General features: G+C 43.2%; 2 protein-coding genes across 10 annotated transcripts in view; one reads left to right on the top strand and one right to left on the bottom strand.

Annotated features, from left to right (window-relative positions):
• LOC109471795 (constitutive coactivator of PPAR-gamma-like protein 1) overlaps positions 1 to 8,465 on the bottom strand; it is a 37,133-nt gene extending 28,668 nt beyond the window's left edge. For all 8 annotated transcript variants that reach the window (XM_019771153.1, XM_019771212.1, XM_019771159.1 and 5 more), the window contains exons 1-3: positions 7,983 to 8,465; positions 5,170 to 5,329; positions 3,726 to 3,939 (exon numbers count right to left, since the gene is read on the bottom strand). In XM_019771153.1, the coding sequence (XP_019626712.1) occupies positions 3,726 to 3,939; positions 5,170 to 5,329; positions 7,983 to 8,317 (709 nt within the window). In that variant the 5' untranslated portion in view covers positions 8,318 to 8,465. The remainder of the gene's footprint in view (positions 1 to 3,725; positions 3,940 to 5,169; positions 5,330 to 7,982) is intronic.
• A 178-nt stretch (positions 8,466 to 8,643) lies between these two features.
• Positions 8,644 to 24,071, top strand: part of LOC109471776 — a 23,711-nt gene continuing 8,283 nt past the window's right edge. Inside the window, exons 1-22 of one of the 2 annotated variants that reach the window (XM_019771144.1) lie at positions 8,644 to 8,908; positions 9,557 to 9,732; positions 10,279 to 10,351; positions 10,544 to 10,611; positions 11,150 to 11,272; positions 11,724 to 11,842; positions 12,017 to 12,158; positions 12,585 to 12,704; positions 13,060 to 13,445; positions 13,743 to 13,851; positions 14,135 to 14,278; positions 14,577 to 14,798; positions 15,007 to 15,214; positions 15,331 to 15,451; positions 17,042 to 17,179; positions 17,495 to 17,619; positions 17,776 to 17,951; positions 18,421 to 18,575; positions 19,150 to 19,290; positions 19,701 to 19,839; positions 20,213 to 20,456; positions 20,791 to 20,941. In XM_019771144.1, the coding sequence (XP_019626703.1) occupies positions 8,755 to 8,908; positions 9,557 to 9,732; positions 10,279 to 10,351; positions 10,544 to 10,611; positions 11,150 to 11,272; positions 11,724 to 11,842; positions 12,017 to 12,158; positions 12,585 to 12,704; positions 13,060 to 13,445; positions 13,743 to 13,851; positions 14,135 to 14,278; positions 14,577 to 14,798; positions 15,007 to 15,214; positions 15,331 to 15,451; positions 17,042 to 17,179; positions 17,495 to 17,619; positions 17,776 to 17,951; positions 18,421 to 18,575; positions 19,150 to 19,290; positions 19,701 to 19,839; positions 20,213 to 20,456; positions 20,791 to 20,941 (3,434 nt within the window). In that variant the 5' untranslated portion in view covers positions 8,644 to 8,754. Of the gene's footprint in view, positions 8,909 to 9,556; positions 9,733 to 10,278; positions 10,352 to 10,543; positions 10,612 to 11,149; positions 11,273 to 11,723; positions 11,843 to 12,016; positions 12,159 to 12,584; positions 12,705 to 13,059; positions 13,446 to 13,742; positions 13,852 to 14,134; positions 14,279 to 14,576; positions 14,799 to 15,006; positions 15,215 to 15,330; positions 15,452 to 17,041; positions 17,180 to 17,494; positions 17,620 to 17,775; positions 17,952 to 18,417; positions 18,576 to 19,149; positions 19,291 to 19,700; positions 19,840 to 20,212; positions 20,457 to 20,790; positions 20,942 to 24,071 lie in introns of both variants that reach the window. The other variant, XM_019771138.1, reaches the window with a different exon arrangement.

Genomic DNA, 24,071 nt, shown 5'->3' with positions numbered 1-24,071 from the left:
GGTACACTGACTTCGGGTTCCTTGAACAGGAATATTACGAGAAAAAGGCCAAAATCGGCGTAAGAGAAATATATATCTTCCCGAAAATTCTTTTAATTATGCATTTCTTTAATAGGATGTTGCTAAGTAGTCGTAGAAAAACGTAGAAGCAGCGTAAATGTGTCTCTCTTCTGCATCGACGAAGAAAAATTCTTCCCGCGCTGCCTGCTGCTGGCTATATCGCTTATCCAATCAGAACGCAGGTCATGTGAGGTGAACCTCGATCTCACCAATCAGAGCGTCGATCGCGCTGTGCTACTTACTTATTCATGACAAGATGGCGCCCGAAAGCTCCTGTTTTTGTACAGCGATGGGGAGTGTGCGTTTTTATTCCGGGGTTTTCTTAGTTTTGACGCTGATTTTTGGCTCGCCGTGATTACGCTACAAATGACACACTAGTGTAGACAACAGATGAGTGATCATTTTACGATCGACAAGAACTTTTGATGAATGAAACAGCTGTGAAATCTCGCTGATGGCGATTTGTTTTCGAAAATTTGTCTCGTGTTTCTAACTGTGTATGAAAGATACGAACACGCTTCTGTACATGTCTTGATATTTTTTTGACGTGATTCGTACTAGTTATTTGTAGCAGGAATACTACTAGTGCCGGGAGAAGTTGGGAAGGTAGCGGCTTGATAAATTTTCGTGAGCAACTAGTTTACGAAGCAAGTTCCGCCTAGCTCGAGCGATACAGCTCCGCCGATTCAACTCGAGCCCCGAACAAGACCCTCCCCCGTAAAGTTTCGGCCGCTCTGGCCGCGGGCCGCTGAGAAGCAAACGATGACTCGTGCACTAGAAATCTGCACAGGAGGCTAAGAAAGAAGCAGTTTTCAGATCCAGAAAGCTAGCAGAAAATTGTCTGAAGTTCGTCAGAAGAAATGAGCCGGTGGAGTTTGTGAGAAAATGTAATGGAGACTACATTGTTTTTCTGAAAATTTACACGAAAGTAGCCGGCGCAAAAATTTGAGTAGGCGGCGATTTTCGCCGGTAGCCGGCTTGTTTTGAGAAGGCTGATCACATATTGAAAATTTGGACTACTTGTCTCAAAACAGATACATCCACCAAACATTGTTGTATACTTGTATACACTTGCATGGTTTTCTTTTGTAAAAGAGTAAAATATATGAGAACAGGTTTGGCCTGGCTCCAGTAATGGGTTACAAACTGGACATGGCATGTTCAGCTTGGACTCAGATTTAGACACAATTTCTCCAGAAAACAGTCCTGTTTGTTCAATCAGAGCCTGACTGTGTATCCAATCTCTACATCATCACTGATTCCGGACACGGAACAGCCTGCATCTGTATGCTAATGCTGTGTATTACCAATCCTAATCAGGAACAAAAGCAAGCAAGCTCACTGCCAATTGGGATAAACTAATTACTGGAAATGCTAGCATGGCACAGAACGTGCAAAACAACCTGTTCTCATTGTTATGTTCGTTTTAATGATTATAACAACACACAGGTCACATTGTTACAAGGTATAATTCCCGACAATTTCTAACATCATTCAACCTAATAAAATTATTCATAAATTTCTGACAAAGAAATGTTTCAAAACTACCTTTCTATGATGCAAATAATCCTGATTAAATCAAACTATCTGTGTTAGTGCCGGTAATGAGGGGAGAGTTAACTGGTAGCTAATGAATGCGAAACATAATCTAATCAAAATTCTGTAATTATCATTACACTCTAAGGTATTGCATTTCTAGGAAGAAAATGACTGCAGAAAAAAAAAGCGTTCAAGTTAAGGCATAAACATCCCAGTAATTATGTCTGAACTATATATCTTATTAATCAGATTCTTAACAGAATAATTTCATTTGGGACCCGACAGAGCTGTTATTTTATGTCTAGTAACTGCATCTACAGAGACTAGATATGTCGCTGACATTAAACTACAAATTCCAAACAGTCACTGCTGCATTTAATGGCAGAATCACAGTAACTTGTTGCTACATACACCATTAGGACTCCCCAGCCTGGAACATAGCTGACACATAATGGGCAACTTCTGAGCCAAGCCAACCTTTCAGATATTTCACACCATTCCCTGTCATGACAGCAACGTCAAATTGAACTGATGGCAAATGATTTTTAGATTTAACTGTTGCCAATGCGGTTTTCTCCTTGCGAAAACACCTTCACTGTGCAATGATAGAGTAGATTTTGAAGAGAATATATCTCATGTTTATTCATATAGTTCCCTGTACAACACTCTTAAAATGGTTAACAGTCCATGAAGGTAAGTGCAAGCAGCGCCAAGCACCAAGTGGTAGAAGAAGTGTTTTCATGTTCATGTTCACATACATGCATTCAAAATGAAGGTTCTAGCTTTGGTGTAGTGAGAGTACATCTACAAAAAACAGGCCTGCCACATGACAAGGTAGGAAAACAACAACTGTAGAATACTGTGGAGATAAAGGACAGAAGGGACGGGTGCAGGAAGCGGCCGTGAATCTTGCCATCTGTTACTTTTCTGCTTGGGTTCACTCATCCGATTACATTACTACAGTGGGCTGCACACCACCACGGGCTGCATACAGTACCAACAACATGTCCATTCAACCAACCACACAGGAAAATATCACACCGCCCAGACAAAATCTGCCTCCCAAACAATATTCACACAAAACCAGCACGGATCAGGCATTCCAGACACAGAGTCCGTCTATATATTTAGCCTTTATGAGGACGAATCTATAAAACATCACCTAAATATGTTACCTGACCTTTTGAATCATGCAAATCATGTATCTTACAGAATACATACATACTGTAGGGTCTATTCTTGGCTGTTTTTCTGCCTTCCTGGTCAACGTTGAAGCACAAGGAGTGAGGAGACCATGGTTAAGATAAATAATAAGAAAAATAATTTCCAAAAAAGGCCACACACTTAAGATGGTAGGCAGTTGAGTTCTTGTAACCTAACGACCAGGGATGTCTGTTGACATAACAAGCTTTTCGTCAGTTATACTGCTTGTGCCCATATGAAGGCAATAGAATCTTGTCCGTGGCACCCAGTCAAATATAGGCCAAGTGCACAGGATACCAGTTGTCTTTGTGTAATGTAGTCCACGTATCAGTTTATACAACACGACACTGACCTAAATTAAACAGAAACAGGAGACTCTACAGGAGTCTAAAATGACTGACGAACGCTGTTGTAGACATGAGATGCCAAATGACAATTGTATGCATCACACTTTGAGATTATATACAAACTGACGAAATCAGAGTTAAACTGAATGTGGAACAATCCATCCTAACTGGATGTGGAACAATTCATCCTTAGCCATTTGGACCACCACAACCTTTGGTTTATAAGGCATACCTCCAAGAGATTCCAAACCCCAGAACCAGGAGAAGACCAACTGGTAGAAGGAACAGGTCATTAAAGACACAGGACTTAAGACAGGCAATCCTAACGGAGGGCAGCAAGGTACATGTACCAGCTCCTGGCCTAGGCACTTACTAGTAGGTACAGTACCCTGGCAGACTGTTATTGAAATATACAAGCTCTCATGTTATCCAGAACTCAACATAAACAAATTTTCAGCAACAGTTTAACCTCCTGAGTTCTGTTTCACCCTATAAGCAATGCAAATTTGGTGCAAGTGGCTACCTCGGCAGACTGAAGGTTAACCCAGAGCAGCCCTGACAGACCACCTGACTCACCGAGCAGTGCCGCGAACACGACCAGCTTCTCGGGCGTGAGTCCCAGCTCCTTGCCGACCTCGTCCATCAGGTACTGGACCGTCGTCAGGCTGCGCCCGTTACGACTCAGCTTCAGCTTCTCCGACGAGAAGTACCGTGGTGGGTCAAAGACGGCGTAGTCCGAGTCCCGGGCCACCACGCCGTGGAACTCGTGTTGCCGGCAAAACGCCATCACCTAGGGTACAAATACAAACTTGGTAAAATATGTTGACTCTCTTTTACACAGCCTACTTTGGTTTGGTTTCGATTATACAGGAGAAAATCAGAGGACTAATCCCTCTAAGTATTAACTTCCTTAATTATCCCATTCACAAATAATTGCAGGCAGACATGTACAGGTCATTTCATTTGACTGGTTTAGATTTGTATTTCTTATGTGCTTCTTTCTATTCTCTTCATTGTTGTTACTGCATTACTTTTGTTGTTCTTTTATCTGTGTGTGTAAGAAGAGGGTCTAGATGAGTAAGCTATTACTTTCAGCCAATCTTCAAAAAATAAATGTGAATTGAATAAATTAAAATTGTAAGCTTAAACAAAACTATATCCTTGTTACCTGAGACAAGTGACTAATCTCATTTGATCTTTCATAGTCCAATAGCAATAGCACGTCTATTCAACCATAACAATATGCATTGTCTATTGTACAACCCTAGACATCATCCATGTGCCTCAGGCACTCTACATTACACACTACTCCACAACATACATGTAACAGGACCTGCCAACTAAAAATGATCCCTCCATGTTTACAAAACTGTGGTATCAAATGGATATGCCGGGACGTGCAGTAGAAGTGCTTCTACCATCTGTTTGATTCGACCTTTGGCATAATACTAAAAACAGTAGTCCTTCTTTATTTGAGCAGATGGTTCTCTCCCTAATATTAGAAACATTAATAAACAGAGAACACTGGGGAGAAAAATTGTATACTTTTTTTCTTGGTAATTGTGTAGCCTCAGTTAGTTGTAACTTTATCAAAGATCAATTGAGGTAGTCCTGTGCTAAATTTTAATTGCACTGTATTTATGTTTGTTTATGTTCGAATTAGAAATTCCAGGTAGAATTGTAAATAAGTGCATTATACATTTTTACTAGTAAAACATAGGTAACACTTGCATTTAGCAAATGTGTAATTTTTACACATTGAACAAACTACTGCTGATCTGTATATTTTTACTGGAACACATTCATATATATATACATGGTGACCAGCCCCTCCATCTGACTTGCCACTTGCTACATAAATGTGATCCAACACCACAGGGTGTCTGCAAAACCACCAGTAACTATGGTGGCAGCTGTCTGGTCCAGGTCATTGACTTTATTTGTTTGGAAAAAAAGAAACAGAGCAAAAACAATCTGTTCCTCTTGCCAAGGTAAACATAAACAGATCCACAAGCCCCACCTCGTGGTGATGGTCTGTGAGGGACTGGTAACAGCGGACGCCGTAGTGTCGCAGCGCCAGCCGGATGCATGACGCCAAGCTGACGGGCGGTGTGAACCACACCTTGGGCGGGGGTGTGGCCTTGTTGTGAAGATGGCAGAAGATCTGGTAGGCAGTTTGCCTGCACGGACAAAAATAGATCACAAGATATGAGCAAAAATACAAAGAAGATTCATATACAGACATCCTTTTACTGACTACATAAGATATTGAAATTAGACATCAAAAATTATCAAGAAGAAATCTGAAAACGTGTTCACTTCATTTTACCATCTAATGCAACAGGTGTTGCCTGAATACCAATTTAGCAAAAATCTTGTAAGTTTTAACAAGTTGTGTATTTTTCTTTAGACAAGAATATTTACATTTGTCTTATCATATGGTAGTGGAGGAAAACGAGAGCTATGAAATACATGACGGTGACATATGATACACTGTAATTTCACTTACTTCCGTGGAGGTTTTACTTTGCAGTAAAAGATGGGTATTGTTTTTGCAGTATTTTTAGATTTGCAGTTGAAACAATTCTGTAATAGACTAGTCATACACAAAGGAGACATTCGCAGTGCCAGAGGTCGCCAAAAAAATTAAACCACTGCGAAAGTTTCATGACTAACAATATACTAGGAGTAAGGGCTTTTGAATGTCAACGACCCCACCTGAGGTCTAAACGTGCATCGATTACTGTCTATCTGTATGTTATATGGGCACCTAGAATGGGCAGCTCATCCTCATAGCACAGGTCACCATTAAAAGTAGGACAGTAAACTCTGAGTGCCCAGACACACCAAATGTGGTACATGTACGTAGGTCAATGACACAGTAACTAGGTCCCCACACATTAAGCAACAGTGAATTAGCTTGGATCTTGATAATGAGGCACACTTGGAATGTAGGTTGTGTTTTCAAAAAAATTTAGTCAACCTGCTTAGAGTCAATTGTAGGTAAAATGGTAGTTTTTATGTGTACTAACTGCAAGCTGTCAGACAGCTTCAGGTCTTATCAAAACCTCATGCATGGCCAAGGGTGGTGGTAAATAATGGCTGTCAGTGGAAAGGGATTACAGATTTAGACGTAGGTGTGCCCACCATTAAGGTGTGTATGTCTGCATTTGAAAACTCTAAATCTCACACTTGAAAAACAGGACTTAGCGTGCGATGTGAGCATATTGTCATCTTACAAAACCCTGCATCACACGAGAACCCCCCCCACTTAATGTTTATTGAAAAAGTAACAAAGACTGTCCCCGTTGTCTAAGTTTTGATGTGTTTGCTAGCCAAAACAAGACTTTGTTGACACATCCTAGTTTACTATGATTATGATATAGTAAAGGTAAGAGCAGTTTTCATTTATCTCAATTTGCCTTTTGACCTACTCTCCAAGCAGAGATTTTGGCCTTGACATATTAAGGAGTTTATATTGGGCTTTCAATTTAAGCTGGTATCTTTCTTCATGCGTGCTTTTGGGTGGCAAATTGATACTGTCTTGCCAATTTGATACTGTCTTGCAAACTTGATACTGTCTTGCAGCCACCAAAAGATCTTCTTTGAGATTACTTTTTACCTAAGGAGAGCCTTGTCTAAACCAGGGTGCCAACCATGGGGATAAATTGGTTTGCCCTTTTCAAAAGAGATGATGACTTTAAAAACGTTTTTCCTTTACTCATGCAGTATTTTGAAGTTTGAAATCTGTACCACAATGTCATATGTTACCAAATTTGGAGCAATGCATCTGTTTTTTTCATCATTAAATAAATACCATGTGTTTATGTTTATGTCCTAGACCTGGATGCAGAGAAATATTTGCCTTGACTGCACAAGATTCAATCACTATCAAAGAGATAGTTTGTACCGTGTAAACAATTTCTTCCATGTCATTAACATTTAGTTAATTACTTGCCCAATTACTACTATTGTAGATGAATCAATAATCAACAGGTTGCGCCATTCTGGTTGAGTCAATATGCCACCACCTACTATATAATATGGCAAGTTTGCAATGATCTTGTTCAAAATATCTGATTTTGTATATAATTCATTTCTCTTGTCACAGCAGCTCTGTTTTTCAATGTCTATCTGGCAGAGTTTTACCTTTCATCAATATGAATCACACATGGTGTCATTCATTTCCACGGGGTATCATTATGTAAACCATCAGTCAAACCTGATCATGATCAACAGGAAGTCTGGCGAGGTGATGTGGACAAAAGTATGAACTGGATTCACATCATTTTCACATGTATGTAGACTGATCAAGGGTATAGAAGACCATCACTACTAGCTTTCAATGATAGACATCGCACGAACAATTTGATGACATTTTTTTCTTGGTTTCTAAGAAATTCCTTCTCTGTAGTTTTGTACCCGCCCTGTCAGATGTTTATCTGCTACGTTCAATCACATCCAAGTTCCACCCATGCATTCTGGGAATCTATCATGTAAATCGGCCCGCGTCTCCCGGGCGTCCTATTACGGACTACGTGACGTTGTCGTCTGTTTAGACACGGAATCTAATCATGAGGGGAGATTATAGGTGTGTCACTGTGCGGTCTGCATGAGTAATACCGCGTCTGCACCGACACTTGCGACTTGTCACGATTTTGCCACAACAGAAGCGGCGGTGTGTCGCTTCAACATGCAACATCGCCGTCCATTGACAACCTCAAATCTTACTACAGAAGTGTTTTTACACCAATCCTACACGTGTTACGTTTCAGGAGAACAAATAAATACACACAGCAGTCTTGTCAGAATGAGAATGGGTTGATAAATGACCTGTTATTGTTTTGGCGCTTGATCCACTCGGGCAGGCGTGGTTTTTCCACGGCGCCATTGAAGCAGACCACCAGCTCGATGTTGGCGGCATGACAGGCTCTGGTCAGGGCTCCTATGAAGGCCAGCATCTCGTTCCACTGCCCCCCGCACACCCAGTCGCGGAAGCTCCCTCCATAGAGCCGGTGCAGGCAGTTCTCGGCATCCACCACGAGACAGAGAGGCGCGTTGGGCGGGCGCTTGCCGACCCTCCCCCGAGCGATTCGCTGCAGCTCTACGCTGACACAGGCGCGTTGGCAGTGGGCTTCGATATAATCCTGCAGGCCTTGGACACCCATGGTTGCTGGGCAGGGTAGCCTGGAGTCCGAAATTTTACAAAAACACCCGAATTTCAAGCAAAAATCGTCGAGATGTGCGGCTTTGTTTTTACAGAAATCCCCCGTCCGCCATGTGCTGCACGTTGAGTTACTTCTGTACCGATTGTTGCAGCACACTGCGCGGCAATTGGCCCAGAAGACCGCATTTTATGCAAATCTCATGAGGAATCTGCCCGTGGACTGGCTGGAAGTGTCCGCACACTGAGATGTGATTGGTTCGTTTCCCGCCATGCAAAATACTCCTATTCGCGTTGCATCCTGGGGTCAAGGTCAAAGTTCAGTAATAGTTGTGATGGTTTCACATCAACTTTTTCACCGATTTCTCACCTCTTCTTGCACCGTTTGCGACCAGCAATGAGTCGAACAAACACTTTTCGAGGAACTTTTTCGACGCAGACATGAAGACCCCACTTTTTGAAGTGGTCAGCCAGCTCAGGACTCGCCCAGCGGCGCCCAAGAGGGGCGTTCCCGGGTCCAGCGGCTCTTCCGTCCGGCTGAGTGACTGGTGGCAGGAGGGGAAGAGGGCCCTACTTGTGCTGCTGTGTGATAATGGTAACATTATATAACGCAGATATCAGTCGATTTCATAAACATCTTAGTAACGTTAACAGCTTTGATTTTTATAAGCAGCTTTGAGACTATACTTTGCAGACTGCTTCTTTTACATTGTCATTCAAAATAATTGTGTACAGTTCTTTGTGAAGTGATGCACTTCAATGCATGATGTTAATGATTAATTGATTGACAGTTATTGGATGCAATGGTATAAATGATTGATTCATAATAAGATTACATGTACATTTGTATAAGGTGTTTTAATCCAGACTAAGGGTGTGCTATTATTATGATAGAGTGCATGGTAATATATCATCAAACATAGTGTAACATCTGCAATGTATAATCTTGGCAATTGTATAATCAACATCACATCATTTTAAAAATATAACCTATTAGTATAATGATGAAGATGGAAGCATTTTCATTGGAGACTCTTATAATCTCATCGCTCATGGCTCACCTATTGTCAACTACATGTATCTACTTCAGGGTTGAATAATGATCTGTCAGAAAGTAGGTCAATATAGATTAGAAACTGATGCTGTGGAAAGTTTATCTATTTGCAGATGAACAGTAAGATCAAGGAGTGGTCTAACCTCCATGGTAAGATTTAATAGTTGTGTTTTGATTCTCTTCCTGAAGGGTTCCTGTTACTTCAGCACATTGTTGAGGGGAGGAAAGTGAACACCCGGCAGCTGCCATGGTTTCAGCACCCAGGCAAGGCCATCCGGGCCATGGCACTGGACCCACGGGGGACATGGCTGGTGTGTGCCAGTGTCAGAGGGTACCTGTACATCATCCCAGCTTTACTTCTCCTGGTGGGTTTGTGTGTATCCTTGGTTTGCCAGACAGTTGGTTGACAGGACATGGCTGGTGTGCCGGTGTGAGAGGGTGTTTCCCAGCTTTACTCCTGCTGGTTAGGAACTTTCTCATAACTGTGTTGGTTTTGTTTAGAGGCTTTCTGACTACTTGTAGCAAATACCGAGGTGGTTTGTTAATTCCAGGTACCAAGGTACTCTTTACATAGCTTACCTGTAGCCTGGTTACCAAACCTAATTCAGCTCTAATAGAACAAAAGAAACAGCTGAAATAGGTTTCGTAACCAGGCTACCTGAGCTGTGGGAGCTGTGGGTTTGGGTGTCTGCCTGGACAGAGTACTGTAGGTTGACAGCACATGGGTGGGGAAGATGACAGGAGGTCAGACACAGGGAAATGGGGTGAACTTGAAGGTCACGAAAATGCCAAATACTGTCTGGAAGTCTGAAGTCTCTGATTTCTTGTTTGGATAGATAGAATGGGGATGCCTGCTTCACAAAGACATGATAAAATGTGATTATTTTTCACATATTTCCCTTCCTGTACAGGATCCGTCTGCTGCTGTCAAAGTTCTGTGGAACAAGGATGACGTCACAGAGGTCAAACCAACTGTCAGACATGGTAAAATCCATCCTACTTCACATTGTCTTGTCCTTTCCTTATCAGGCTTTGCTATCTTGAATACAAGCAGTGTTTTCTGAGAACTGAGACTGAATAACTTACCAATGTCAGATGCAATGTCAGAATGTGCTATTGTGACAATTATTAGCTGCAGTCTTAGGAGACTGATATTTTTTCTTACCATTCTTGCAGCTCCCCCTACCTGCATTGTGTGGTGGTACACCTTTGATGATAAACAGGTTGCCATTATTGGCACTGAGGTGAGGCACAGAGTTGTTCAATTAAGGCTGCTGTGATTAAGTGATGCTGGTATGAGAAAACTCCTGAATGTCATTTGATAACAGTGTAAGCTGCCATTTAGAGTCTATTAACTACATGTATAGTATCATAACAGAGCAGTTGTTTTGTAGTCATTTGATAACAGTGTAAGATGCCATTTAGAGTCTATTAACTACATGTATAGTATCATAACAGAGCAGTCGTTTTGTAGTCATTTGATAACAGTGTAAGATGCCATTTAGAGTCTATTAACTACATGTATAGTATCATAACAGAGCAGTCGTTTTGTAGTCATTTGATAACAGTGTAAGATGCCATTTAGAGTCTATTAACTACATGTATAGTATCATAACAGAGCAGTCGTTTTGTAGTCATTTGATAACAGTGTAAGATGCCATTTAGAGTCTATTAACTACATGTATAGTATCATAACAGAGCAGTCGTTTTGTAGTCTTTCAATGTCATGCCTACTTACTGTTTTGTTTTGTTTTGTCATTGGATATTGTTTCCCACCTCCAGATAGGAGAACTGGTGTTTGTAGACCTGATACTGGGGAGAGAGGTGGGCTCTGCACAGGTCAGGGAACATGTGGTAACAATGGACCTCGTCAGGGACGACAACCACTCTACAGTACACCTGCTGGTAGGTAACCATGACAACCACTCTACAGTACACCTGCTGGTAGGTAACCATGACAACCACTCTACATTACACTTGCTCGTAGGTAACCATGACAACCACTCTACAGTACAACTGCTGGTAGGTAACCATGACAACCACTCTACTGTACACCTGCTGGTAGGTAACCATGACAACCACTCTACATTACACTTGCTGGTAGGTAACCATGACAACCACTCTACTGTACACCTGCTCATACGTAACCTTGACAATCACTCTACAGTACACCTTCTAGGTAACCATGACAACCACTCCGCAGTACACTAACTTGTAGAGAACCATGTACAACCATCCATGATTCCATTCTTTGTACAATGTCACAATAATGGATAATGTCATGTCGACCATGGCATCCAATGTTCTGTGAAACAGTCTGTACAATCCTGTATATATTGTGATATCTCCCTGCCAGGTCCAGACTCAGTCAGGTATCCAGTGGAGACTCCTGCTGGAGCAGCGCTCCTCCATCTTGCCTGAGTCCCCGGGGACCGCCTCGGGGCTGGGCTTCGAGATGGTGGACGCTATAGACAGGTACTGTACCCGGTTTGAACCACCCTATACTAGTATCTCGGTAGAAATCTTAAGCTTTTTGGATTTATGTAGTGACATATTCTGATGCCTTTCCTTTCAATCCTGTTAATATATATTTTACCACTCTTCAAGCTTAAGAAGTGGGACTTACATCACACACTCCCTCCTCCCCAGCTTTCTGCACACAGATGAACCACGTCCTGAGTTTGCTCCAAAGGTGCTGAGCCAGTTCACTGATGATGTCAGACTGTCTGCCCAGCAGGCCAAGGGCTGTAGCCTGCTCATGGCACAGGACAGGAGCAGGGCTGTGTGTAAGGTAAGGGCTGTGTGTAAGGTAAGGGCTGTGTGTAAGTAAGGGCTGTGTGTAAGGTAAGGGCTATGTGTAAGGTAAGACCTGTGTGTAAGGTAAGGGCTGTGTGTAAGGTAAGGGCTGTGTGTAAGTAAGGGCTGTGTGTAAGGTAAGGGCTGTATGTAAGGTAAGGGCTGTGTGTAAGGTAAGGGCTGTGTGTAAGGTACAACACAATGTAAGGGCTGTAGTCTACTGAAGACACTGGAAATAAGACAACCTTGTCTGGGACCTTTGGACTAACTTCCTGCCAGTGTCCCCAACCTGCCTAGCATGTGGAAAACAAAACTTTTGTACACAGGTAAAAAACAACACACTTTCGGAATACATTTATTGCATGCACTTGTACGGTTATTCTAAAGAGAGTATAGTTGTTACTGGTATTCTGTTCCACAGGTATATGACAGTGGTTTACAGAGGTCAGCCCTGTATGTGTACAGACTACCTCACGACTCCTCACACATCCTGCTCACAGACAGACTCATGTTTGTCACCACAGCAGCCAGGGACACACAGGTACACATGAAACTATCCTACCTTGTTACAGCTACAGTCCTTACATGGATTTGTAGTAAGTTTATAACAGTGGGGATTAAAAAAACTCCCTTTAGATCTCTCTAATGCTAAAAGGACTGGGTACAAGCTTTTAAAAATCATTTCATGTAATTATCACATTCTGTGTAGTCGAGAGGTGTTGTTATACCTTCCACACTGTATGGCCACTGCATTTGTGTCAATCTTTTATCAATAAAATCCTAGACTATCAAGTTGCTTGAGTAACAGTTTTCTTTTGTGTCTCATTACTTAGATGTCTAACCTTTATCAACATGTATTGTACATGTATTAGAGTATATTGATATTGTTTCTTCAGGTAAAGTTGAATATAGTATCCAACCAGATGTCCGAGACATCAGCAGAGGAGGCACAGACAGAGGAAACCAACTTGCACTCCATCCTGCAGTCCTTCCCCCTCCCTCCACATGAGCAGGTCCTTGCACTGTACAGGAAAACTTTCCCCCCTGATCTCCTGAACAAACTGGATAGTCTTCACAGCCAATCACAGGACAGGATTCATGGCAGCAACCAATCAGAAGAAAAGGGTGCTCTAGCCAGCCAATCAGCCAAGGCTTCTCCCTCTAGTGCCGTGAATGTTGACCAATCAGAGGTAGACATGACCCAGATAGACTTTTCACAGGGAACTCTTTTGGAGGGATGTGTTGTTGTGACTTCAGCAGGAGTGTATGAGTGTAGACCCAGGTACTTTTGATTTCTTTTTTTTTGTACTTATGATGCAGAACTACATGTAGGTGTATGCATTGACTGTTACAACTTATGAAGCATAAAAGAAATGACAATGGTTTCTGAGCAGTTTTTAGTATGATCTGTACTTTGTAAATTCTGAGTGATTTAGGTAAAATTTGTCTGGTGCAGGTGTAATGTTACCTGCACCAGTACAGGCATGCAGAAAAAGTATTTTGAACCCTGCAAGGTTACGGTTATTTAATTTTGATCCCACTTTGATTCCAATTTGGTTTTGATTTGTTTTTCACACAGGACAGTCCCAGAGCAGCTGTTCCTTGACCTTGCTGTAACAGCAGGAGACACAGCATCAGCTGAGAAACTGGGCATCACTCTAGGGCTGGATATGAACATGTTATATGAGGTAGGCAATTTGACGATGAGGTGGGCAATAGACGATGGATTTAGGCTTGCTGAAATTGTAGAGGAAACCCAAGAAATACAATGGCCTACAATGGACCTTACGTTGTATGCAATGAAAGGGCCTATTAAAAGATTGTTGAGATTGGCTGAATTACTTAAAGGAAACTTCTAGGTAAATAGCCTTTTTGAGGCCATATGGGCAGTGGGTTGTTACTCCACAGTGTCTAGGGCACAGTATTTGAAGAGCCTATCCCTATATCCTAATAATTCTGTTTGCTGTTCAGGTGTCAGCTGACTGCATGCTGTCGAAGGGAGAGGTTGTACAGGCTGTGAAGCTGTACCAGCTGTCCAAGGCCCCGCACAGCAAGCGCATCAAGAAGCTGGCACAGTATGGTCACATGACTGAGGTCATGACACATCTGAAGCAGGTTTGTCCTCATCACACATGATTGGGCATCTTTGAATAGTCAGGCACTACCCTAGTTATTCTGTTTACCTTCATTGAAGGTAACCATATGTTTTAGCTCTGTTTCTTCTTCTTTGTCTTCTTCTTCCATGACCTGGACCAGACTACTGTCACCATTGTAACTGGTATTCTATAGCAGACACCCTGTGGTGTTGAGTTACATTATGTAGAAAGTGGCAGGACAGAGTTGGAGGGGCTGGTCTGCTATCCATCTGAGCTCTCCTATAGGCCGATCCTACATCCTGGTCTATTGTCCCCAGGTGCTGAGTAAGCCAGGAGAGCTGCCAGCTAAAGAGGAGAAGCAGCTGTGTGACTGTGCCCTGCACTGTTACACTCAGCAGCTCCTGCAGCACCCGGACAGACCAGCCATCGTGGAGAGTTTCCGGGAGTTCCTCATGGATAACTTCCACTATGACGAGCAGGCAGCACTGCAGCTGTTAGCCTCGCAGGGCCTGCACCAGCTGCTGTTTGAGGTAGCTAAGGTGAGGTGACAAGTAGCTGTAACTCACCCAACTTGCATGCAATTGGAAATTTTCTTCTAAAAAGTACGAACAATTTTGGCCAAAACATGCCTCTTATTAACACTACATAGTAAGGTACATATTATTAGAATATATCATGTTCATTAGAATAATGCCCTGTAATTTGTGATAAGATCACCAGGAGGAGCTTCTGTATTACTTTGCCTAGGCCCGTGCCCTGGTGCCTACAGCACTGGAGCTGCTGGCCCACCAGGGCATCCTGCACCTGCCTGGGACCATCCTGTCAGACCTGCTGAGTAAAGATTATGGCCCGGCCATCTGTACAGCTGCCGCAGGTGCCTTCCTCAAGGCCCTGCCTTCAGGGGAGATGGTGAGGGTACTGCTGACTACACCTGACATGGCACTGGCTCACACAGGTAAGGCATTGTCTGAAAATGCATGGAAACTTTACCATTGTACTCCAGAATTGTTTCAACAGTTTCAACTTCATACCCTGCAAAAACTACAACATGCTTTGAACCCCCTGCCCTAGGCATGCTGTCCTCCTGTCTCCCCCAGCTTGAGGACAGCACACTGCTGAGTCTAGCCAGGCTGTTCGACCCCTCCAAATCTGTAGTGTCCAGGGCTCTTCACATGGCAAGGGCCAGGCACAGGTCAGTGTACCAATCATATAATAAATAAAGACTCAAATGTGTGGTTTTGATGACTGTTTCAGGCAATTGCCAAATTCAGAAGTGACTCTAGCCAGGTGACTCACACACTCACTCACTGTCCGGTTTATCGTCTGTTGTTCCCCGTCTTCCGAGGGTTAGACGTGCTTGCACAATACATCTGGGGCTTGATGGCAGCACGCCACTTGCCTCTGTCCTGTGGGTCAATTTTATCTAGGTTCAGGTGGTGGAAGTCCTCCCGTACGTTGTCATACCATTTTCTTCTGGGGCGGCCACGGGGGTTTGGACCCTCCACATCCAGTGTGAGGATCCTCTTTGGCCATCTGTCCCTGTCCATTCTCTGGAGGTGGCCGTACCATCTGAGTCTGTTGTACCTAACTGTGTCCTGAATGTTATGGACTCCAAGCCGCCTACGAAGCTGTTCAGTTGACTGGCAGTCTGCCAGTCTCCTGGAGCAAATCCATCTTACCATGGCCCTGTCGCTCCGTGCCAGTCTCTTCATGTCCTCTGCTGTCACGGGCCATGTCTCCGAAGCGTAGAGTAAGACGCTTCTGACACAGGAGTTGAAGACATGCCCACGGTTTTTAAGAGGTATGTAGCTGTTAGTGAGGATTGGGAGAAGCTCGTGGAAGCTTTTCCAGGCCGACTTAATCCTGGCAGTCACTGCATCAGAGCAGCCTCCAGACTGGCTTATCATGTCTCCCAGGTAGCAGAAGGTGGGAACTACTTTGAGGTTTTCAGTGCCAACTGTCACTTGTTCTGTGGGTGTTTCAGGGGCTGTGGTGGGTCCACTAGTACACCTCCTGCATCTGAAGTTGGTGTCTTCCTTGAGACTGCCCTTGATGTTTGTGCACCGTTTATGGATCCAGTGTCGACACTTTCCACAGAAGATGGAGTTCGTGCCGACGCCCCTCCTACAAACACCACAAGGGAACTTCCCGGACTCCTTTACAGGCATGGAGTGGGCATGTGTGCTGTGGAGGACCATGGTCTTCCCTGTGTTCACTCTCAGGCCGCGTGACCCCATGCTGTTCTTCCAGCAGCTGAACCTTCGCCCCAGCTCCTCAAGGGACTCTGCAGCTAACATCAAGTCATCAGCATACAGCATCTCCCAGGGGCAACCAGTCCTAAACTCCCTGGACAGTGCCTCCATGACAATGATGAACAGCAGTGGGCTGAGCACAGACCCTTGGTGAACTCCGACCTTGACCTCGAACTCAGAGCTGTAGCTGCCATTCACACGTACACATGATGCAGCATGTCTGTACATGGCTTGTACAACCCTGATGACCCACTCTTCTACACCCAGCTTCCTCATGGCCCACCATAGCACTTGTCTTGGCACCAAACCTATTTTAGCTGCTGAGTCTCTTTCGTCCTCTCCTCAAATAGGAGAAGACTAAAGGGACTTGGCTGCTAAAATAGGTTTGGTCACCTGGCTTAAGTAGCGTTTTATATCTTACAATGGTCATGTTGGGCTTTCTGTAATTTATGCACAAGATAAAATGTGGCTAGTATGGTACTCGTGTTCCAAAGGTAACATGATTTCTTCTCTTTGTTTGTTTGCCTCAGAACCACCTCTTCGTCCAGTGTCATATCGATCAGTAGTCTGGACAGTGACCAGTCCCATCCAGACAGAGGCAGCCGGGCAGCCAATGCTCGAGAGCTGGTCCAGTTCTTCCTCTATGTACTTATTGTGCTCAACTACAGGTGAAGCTGCATATCACCTAATAGTATACATTTTGCATTTTATACATTCACAATCTTTTAGAAATTGCCTCAAGTATCATGTATCAGGGTAGAGTCAGAACTTTTTCAGCTTCAATTCAGCTTTGAATCATGATCAATGGTTTGACTTAAAATATAGGATTTGTAAATTGGGTAAGTCCAGGGCATTCCTAACACATTCCTAGCTTAAACCAGATCACAATTTCCATGCAGACATTGAGTTTGTGAGAACAAGATCACTTTTATTCATCATTGACATAAATGTATACAATGTGTACATTTTGTTGTATGTACTAGGAGAGACCACCATTGTGAAAAGGGTGGCCCAGAGACAGCTGATGAGGTGCCTGTAAAACGGAAACCTCCATTTTCACAGGCAGCTGTGGTCTCCTGTGGACAACAGCACGCTGCACTTTTAACAGGTCAGTTTTCTTAGGAAAGAATTTGCAACAAACTTTTACGTCACGAAGCTAGTTAACTGTAATTTCTAACACAAGAAATTGGGCTCACCCAAAATTGTTGTACATCTCCAGTCTTTGTCAAGGAATGATTGCTTATATTCTGTGTTTCTACCCCAGAGGAGGGAGTGTACACGTGGGGGAAGGCCCACCAGGGCAGACTGGGCCATGGGCAGCTGCTGGGGGACAGTGGGTACGTGCCGCCCATGCGGGTGGAGACCCTGTCCATACAGCGGGTACAGGTCATGTCTGTGTCATGTGGACAGGACCATACACTCGCACTGGGTCAGAATGGGGTAGGTTAGAGTTGTTACCTCCAGAAGGTATAGCGTTGATCTTCGTATGTGTGTTTGCAGCTATAACTCACAGAGGGTTTTCGCTATATGGTTAGTTATTGGGGTCCAGATGATTCCATTTTTTTATTAGATCTGTACCTTAAGGTATTGAAATAGAATAATTTGACAGTTGTGCTGTCATCTTCATGTATTTTGAACGGCTGTTGTCCACTGTAGGATTGGGGCTAAAGGGTAACACCACACTTTTTTGGAAGGGGATTTTGAGCCTGTTTTGGAGCTCGTGTAATGTCTGATTAAAGTACACCATATAAACAAGATCTTTGAACTGTAAGGTTTCAAAAGCCCCAAATACTCCCCGGAAGTCCGAAATCTCTGATTTAATGTTATTATTCATTTTTTGCACTTTCATCAGATCTTTTCTTCTACCTTTCTTCTGCTTATGAGGCTCACTCCATTATAATTATAGCAGGTCTATGCGTGGGGTTCATCCACCTATGGGCAGCTGGGTCTGGGAGACTGGGACAGACAGACCCACCCAACCCTGGTCACCCAGCTGAAGGATGTATTCTGTGTCGCCGTGACAACAGGACAGTACCATTCTGCAGCCCTGGATGGGGAGGGAAGGTTGTGCGTCTGGATTTATGTTCATAACTGATGATACTTCTTGTTTTGCTGCCTGGTAAATATTTGCCTGTAGTAATCATGAATCAAATTTTTCAGTATGGTTCAGAAATATGAAGCAAACTATTACATGAAATGAATAATCAAAAAGTGCATATATGGCTTATATTATATCTTGACAAATGCTGCAATGAGCAGGTTCATGTCCAACTGCACATGATGCATTGTGAGTAATACATGTACATGTATGTCAAAGTAGAAGGCACATGAGACATAAACAAAATGCATCTGATTCTGTTTATTCATGTTTATGTATCAGAGGCCTTCAACCTTGACATATCAACCATCTGTGGATATGATCCATACCATGCATACATAGCTATGTATACATATTGTTTTTGCTTTGTTTCTTCTTCTTCTCCAAACAAATAAGGCCAATGACCTGAACCAGACTTCTGTCACCATGGTAACTAGTGTTGGGTTACATCATGTTGTAATTTTATAGCAGGAGGGATTTAGACTCCTGTCACCATAGTTGGAACTGTGAACTAGCTCATACTTGCTGTTGTTGTGGCAGGGTGTGGACGTGGGGGTGGGGTGTACATGGCCAGCTGGGTCAGGGGAATGCAGAGAACCTGAACAAACCCCACCTGGTGGCCGGACTACAGAACACTGTCCAGGTCACCACTGGGTACGCTCACACCGCAGTACTCAACAGGTCTGTATGAGCCTGACTACATCACACTTCTAGCAGCCCTTCTATAGTGACAGAGAATACTGAGGTCCTGTTGGATGATTTGCATAGTGATAAAGAACCCTGTGCTCCTATTGGAAAGTGTTAGAGTTGTAGCCATAAGCTCTCAGGGAGAAGTACTCATTATTAATCAGTCCCTGACAGAAAGAGATTGTGTAACACAGGCTAGGTCTGTATTTGTTGAAGCAAAGATAAAAAAAACTAGTAGGTTGAACAAGAAGCCTGTTATTTTATACCAAGCAATCAGTAACATCTTAACAATTCTGTCCAATTTGTCTGCAAGATTGTACATCATTTGGTATTTATTATGTATGTTCTTGTGTCTGTGCGAAAGCATCCAAACTGGTGTTCTGACTTGTATTTTATTTGTACAGGAGTGGGGAGGTCTTTACGTTTGGATGTGGTCTCCATGGCCAGTTGGGACACGGCGCTACAGACAAAGTCAGCCTCCCCCAGAGGGTGCAGGGGATTATGGGTAAAGTCACCATAGTTGCCTGTGGACTCTTCCACACGGTAAGTATTGTCACATGTTATCAACACCTTCAAAAATTCAATTTTTTTAGTAATTATTAAACAGAAGTGGCCAAACAAGCAACATGTACATTCCACATAGTAAGTATTTTGGGCCCTGTTACAACTATTAGGGATTTGTTAGGACTTCAATCATGTAACCTGTATCTTGTTCTATTCTGTCTGACTTCTGTCTGATCATGGCAACCTCAATCATTAAAAAAGCTGCCAGCAGACTTAGATTGACTGAGTATTTCATTAATAATATATAAATAAAATGACTAAATGAGGCTCAAACAAATACACAAAGATACATGTAGCAGGTACAATTATTTGTCTAAAGCCACGACAAGTGAAAGATTTCCATCACATTCAGGTGGTGGTGACATCCAGTCAGCAGGTGTACACGTTTGGTCGACACCCCCAAGTCTGGAAGCAGTACCTACAGAACAGTCGTCGGCAGGCGCGGGCCAGCACCTCCTACACACAGAGCCCTGCCAAACATGCCATGGGCCTGTCAGGGGAGCTGTTCAAGCCTGTGTGGGTACAGTGTAGGGTGGAGGGGAGGATCAGGCAGGTGGCAGCCGGGGCTGTACACAACCTGCTGTTAAGCACCACAGGTAAACACGCAACACTGATTTCCTCACTTCATGCAGCTTATAGAATTGTAAGGTCTGATATGATGTATGTTATATGTGTAATCATCTACAAAAACATCAAGATACAAAAATTTGTATAAAGTATGTAATAGAAGCTGATCTAACTGTTGCTTGTATAATTTTTGTTTTAATAATTAATTATAAAAGTATAAGGTTCTCGAGCTGTCATGGGTGTGGGTCTCCTTAAATACGGGACCCTCCAGCTTTACATCCTACAACACAAACCACAAAATCACCCATAAACTACCTTGTTACCCTCTGAACCATTTGTGCTGTTCCTGTCTGTGCTGTTCAGGTGAGGTATTCTCCTGGGGCATGAACAACTGTGGACAGCTGGGACACGGGGGCAGGTCAGAGGTCGTCATTCCCAAGGTCGTACACGTGTTGTCGGGGAAACTGGTGGTCGCCATAGCAGCAGGAGAGGACTTCTCCGCAGCCGTTGGCAGGTGAGAGACGGTCCAGTGTGATGGGCTTTTCATGTGGGTAAGTTATTGATGATGATTTTGTTATGTATGGCTAACACAGCATGTCATCAGAACGTACTGTGCCTGTGCAAAAACCCCGTTTTTCATGGTTTTCGTTGGATTTTTGGTCAACGTTGCATCAGAATTTTGCCTGTTGCAGAAGATATCTTTTCCGACAGAACATTTGGAAACTACAGACAGGATGTTAACCTTATATGCAGTAAAATCTTATATGAGACGTTCTGCTGAAGTGCTATGTACAGCACATTACGGGTTTCGCGCAGGTGCAGTACGTTCTGCTGATGCGCTAGCTAACAGCAAACATCTTTTTTCAGAATGACTGCATCTGTAGTCATCATGATCAGTAGTTACCTCCAACTAAGGAAATATTGTTTTGGGTGGGTTTGTCTGTATGCTTGTCCAGCAGAGACAGTTCCAGGTTCATATTTGCTTACTTAATTGACAGGGAAATTGTGGGAACCATATCAAAATAGAATAGAACCAACAGTGTATTGGTGTTTTCACATTTTATTTAAAAATGCTACCGTGTGTGTATTATTCTTACATTGTTAACATGCTTGTTTAGCATACTTCAAAGTGATACATGTACATCAAGAACATCAGTTCACATTTTCAGTGCAGTGACAGGCATTGCGGTCTCTCACAGGGCCAGGCAATAAATCAATGATATTAAAAGCTTCCCAGCTAGTGAGCAATTGGAGGGGGCTGTGCCTATACATTTTTGTGTATTCACTTGTAAGAAGTGTCCTGGAAGATACATACTGTACTAATACACTGTATCACAAAATAGTACCAGTTCAAGTATTGAACAACATTGCTAATAAAGGCATTGCACAACATCATCATAAATGATGGCTTTACATTCATTTAGTGTGTCTTCTTCCAAAAAGAGCTACACTAATCACTGTTGAGGATACATGTACAAGATACCGCACCTTGACTCACAACACAATTTATTATTAATGTTGTTCTAGCATAAGATGCTAAATATCACAACTGCATGTATATAAAGGGTGGTTACTGGCTATACAGATACAGATGTGGTTGTATTCACCTAAAATAACATGTGTGTACATGCAACTGTAGTTTTAAAAAAAATGGCTTGTTTTCCAACCTGAAAATAATGTCAATCTATCCAATTTAATTTACAATAGATACAATAAAAGCAAACAGGTATAGCCACAAATCAAGGCCTCAAATAAGACCTAAGTACAGAATGTATCAACTTTTTTGTAGTATATATAATCAGGACCATTTTGTTCAAAACTTAAATGGAAATGGCACTTCACATAATAACAAATAATACTAGTAGGTAAATAAATACAAATTTCACTTAAACTGACAAAGTATGGATAGATGTAGTCATAGTTCAGGTGAGATTTTATTTTCACATCTAAACAGGCTTTACTGATAAAGGAATGGCATTGCTCAACTGATGTCAGCATGTTTTGTTGACCTTTTCCCCAGTTATAACTGAGGGGCCTGACAGACAGACCCCCGCTTTCTGGCACACTTAGTGTCGTCCCACTTGGGAGAACCAGTGGGACCTGACCAGTACTGCACACACAGCTTAACAGTAGTTGCCCATGTGTATAAGTAGTCCAATGGCTCGCTTGGATTCCATCCCTGTTTGATTAAAAGAATAAGCATAATTTATATAAAGTACTTCTACAATGATATAAAGCATATGAAATTATGTAGGATGTTGAATAACACTTATAAAAACTGACTTCAAGAAAAAAGTAGTTTCTGCATTTGATACAAGCAAACATGGGATTCTAGTTTCTAGTGCTCTTTTAGGTGATCAGCAGCAAATAAAACATGTCAACATACCTTGTAGTCGCCCAGAGTAGACCCATCTTCCCATTGCCAGTGGCCTTTTCGAAAAAGCCCACGCTTCATATCCCTCATGCCGATCCAGTAGCACAGGTCTTGTCGTCCTTCTGTGCGGACCAGGTTTCTCACAACGTCATCTAGTTCTTTGGTCTTAGGCATGGCTAGTCTCGCTCCTTCCCTCTCACAGGCTATCTTGGCATTGTCGTAGGGCATTGGCCAGTGATTGAGCTTGAAGCAGGTCCCAGCAAGGAGTTTGTATCCTACTTGGCAGCCTTTGCTCCGAGCATGGAGGTAGAATTTGCTCGCAGCTACTGAAAGATAGAAGGAACATGACTTGAACTGAGCATAAATGCATATTTATCTCATACCTGGGCCTTGATAATGTTTGATTCATGTGATAATTAGCCATATCACATAGGGTTATCACACAGTCTTTGAAATGTTCCATAGAATAACTAGTGTTTCATATGCACCAAGTCTGGCGCTCTCAAATATTTGTCTAGGATTAGGAAAACCAAATTTTTGCACATTTTACTTCGGAATATGTCTTTTCTTGGTAATAAAACATGGTGTATTGGTATATGGTAAATATGCCATGTTGTATTTTATGTTTGTATTTTTTGTATGGTAAAAAGTTCACTCCTTTGGTATCAACAGCATTTACAGGAGTCTGACCTGTAATCTGGTAGACCTCACTTGCCCAAGGCCCGCCTTCGCCGTCTGCTGCACATCCTGTGGATGGCCCGTACTTCTTGTAGGTGCTGTGAGCATCTGCAGACCCGAAACACTCCCCACTATGCTGTACAGCAAACATGGTAAAACCACGATCACGTGCCACCTGGTAACACTTTTCAATGGGGTTTTGACGGACTGAGTAGGAACCATATAGGCGTGGATCCTTCCCCTCGAGTAGTGGAATGGCGCGGTCAGGATTATCCTCCCAACAACCCAGACTGGTGTACTCAAGGCTTTTGCCGGGGGGGTCCTGGGGATCTGACGTGTCCAAGGGGTCCAATGGGCTCACGTTGTCCAGGGGGGCCGGGATGTCAGGGCTGTCCAGTGGGGTTGACAAGTGGGGGTTGCCCACAGGTCCCAGGTTGTCCAGAGGGTCTGGGTTGTCCGTGGTGTCTGAGATCTCTGAGTTTTTCAAGGGGTCCAGGTTGTCTGGGGGGTTCGGGTTGTCTGGGGGGTTCGGGTTGTCTGGGGGTTCGGGTTGTCTGGGGGGTTCGGGTTGTCCGGGGGGTCCAGGTTGTCT

Source organism: Branchiostoma belcheri, unplaced genomic scaffold (assembly GCF_001625305.1).
Source record: "Branchiostoma belcheri isolate BF01 breed outbred unplaced genomic scaffold, Haploidv18h27 scaffold10, whole genome shotgun sequence".
Lineage (NCBI taxonomy): Eukaryota > Metazoa > Chordata > Leptocardii > Amphioxiformes > Branchiostomatidae > Branchiostoma > Branchiostoma belcheri.
The sequence above is the reverse complement of the archived record's forward strand: the minus strand, read 5'-3'. Positions and strand labels throughout refer to the sequence as shown.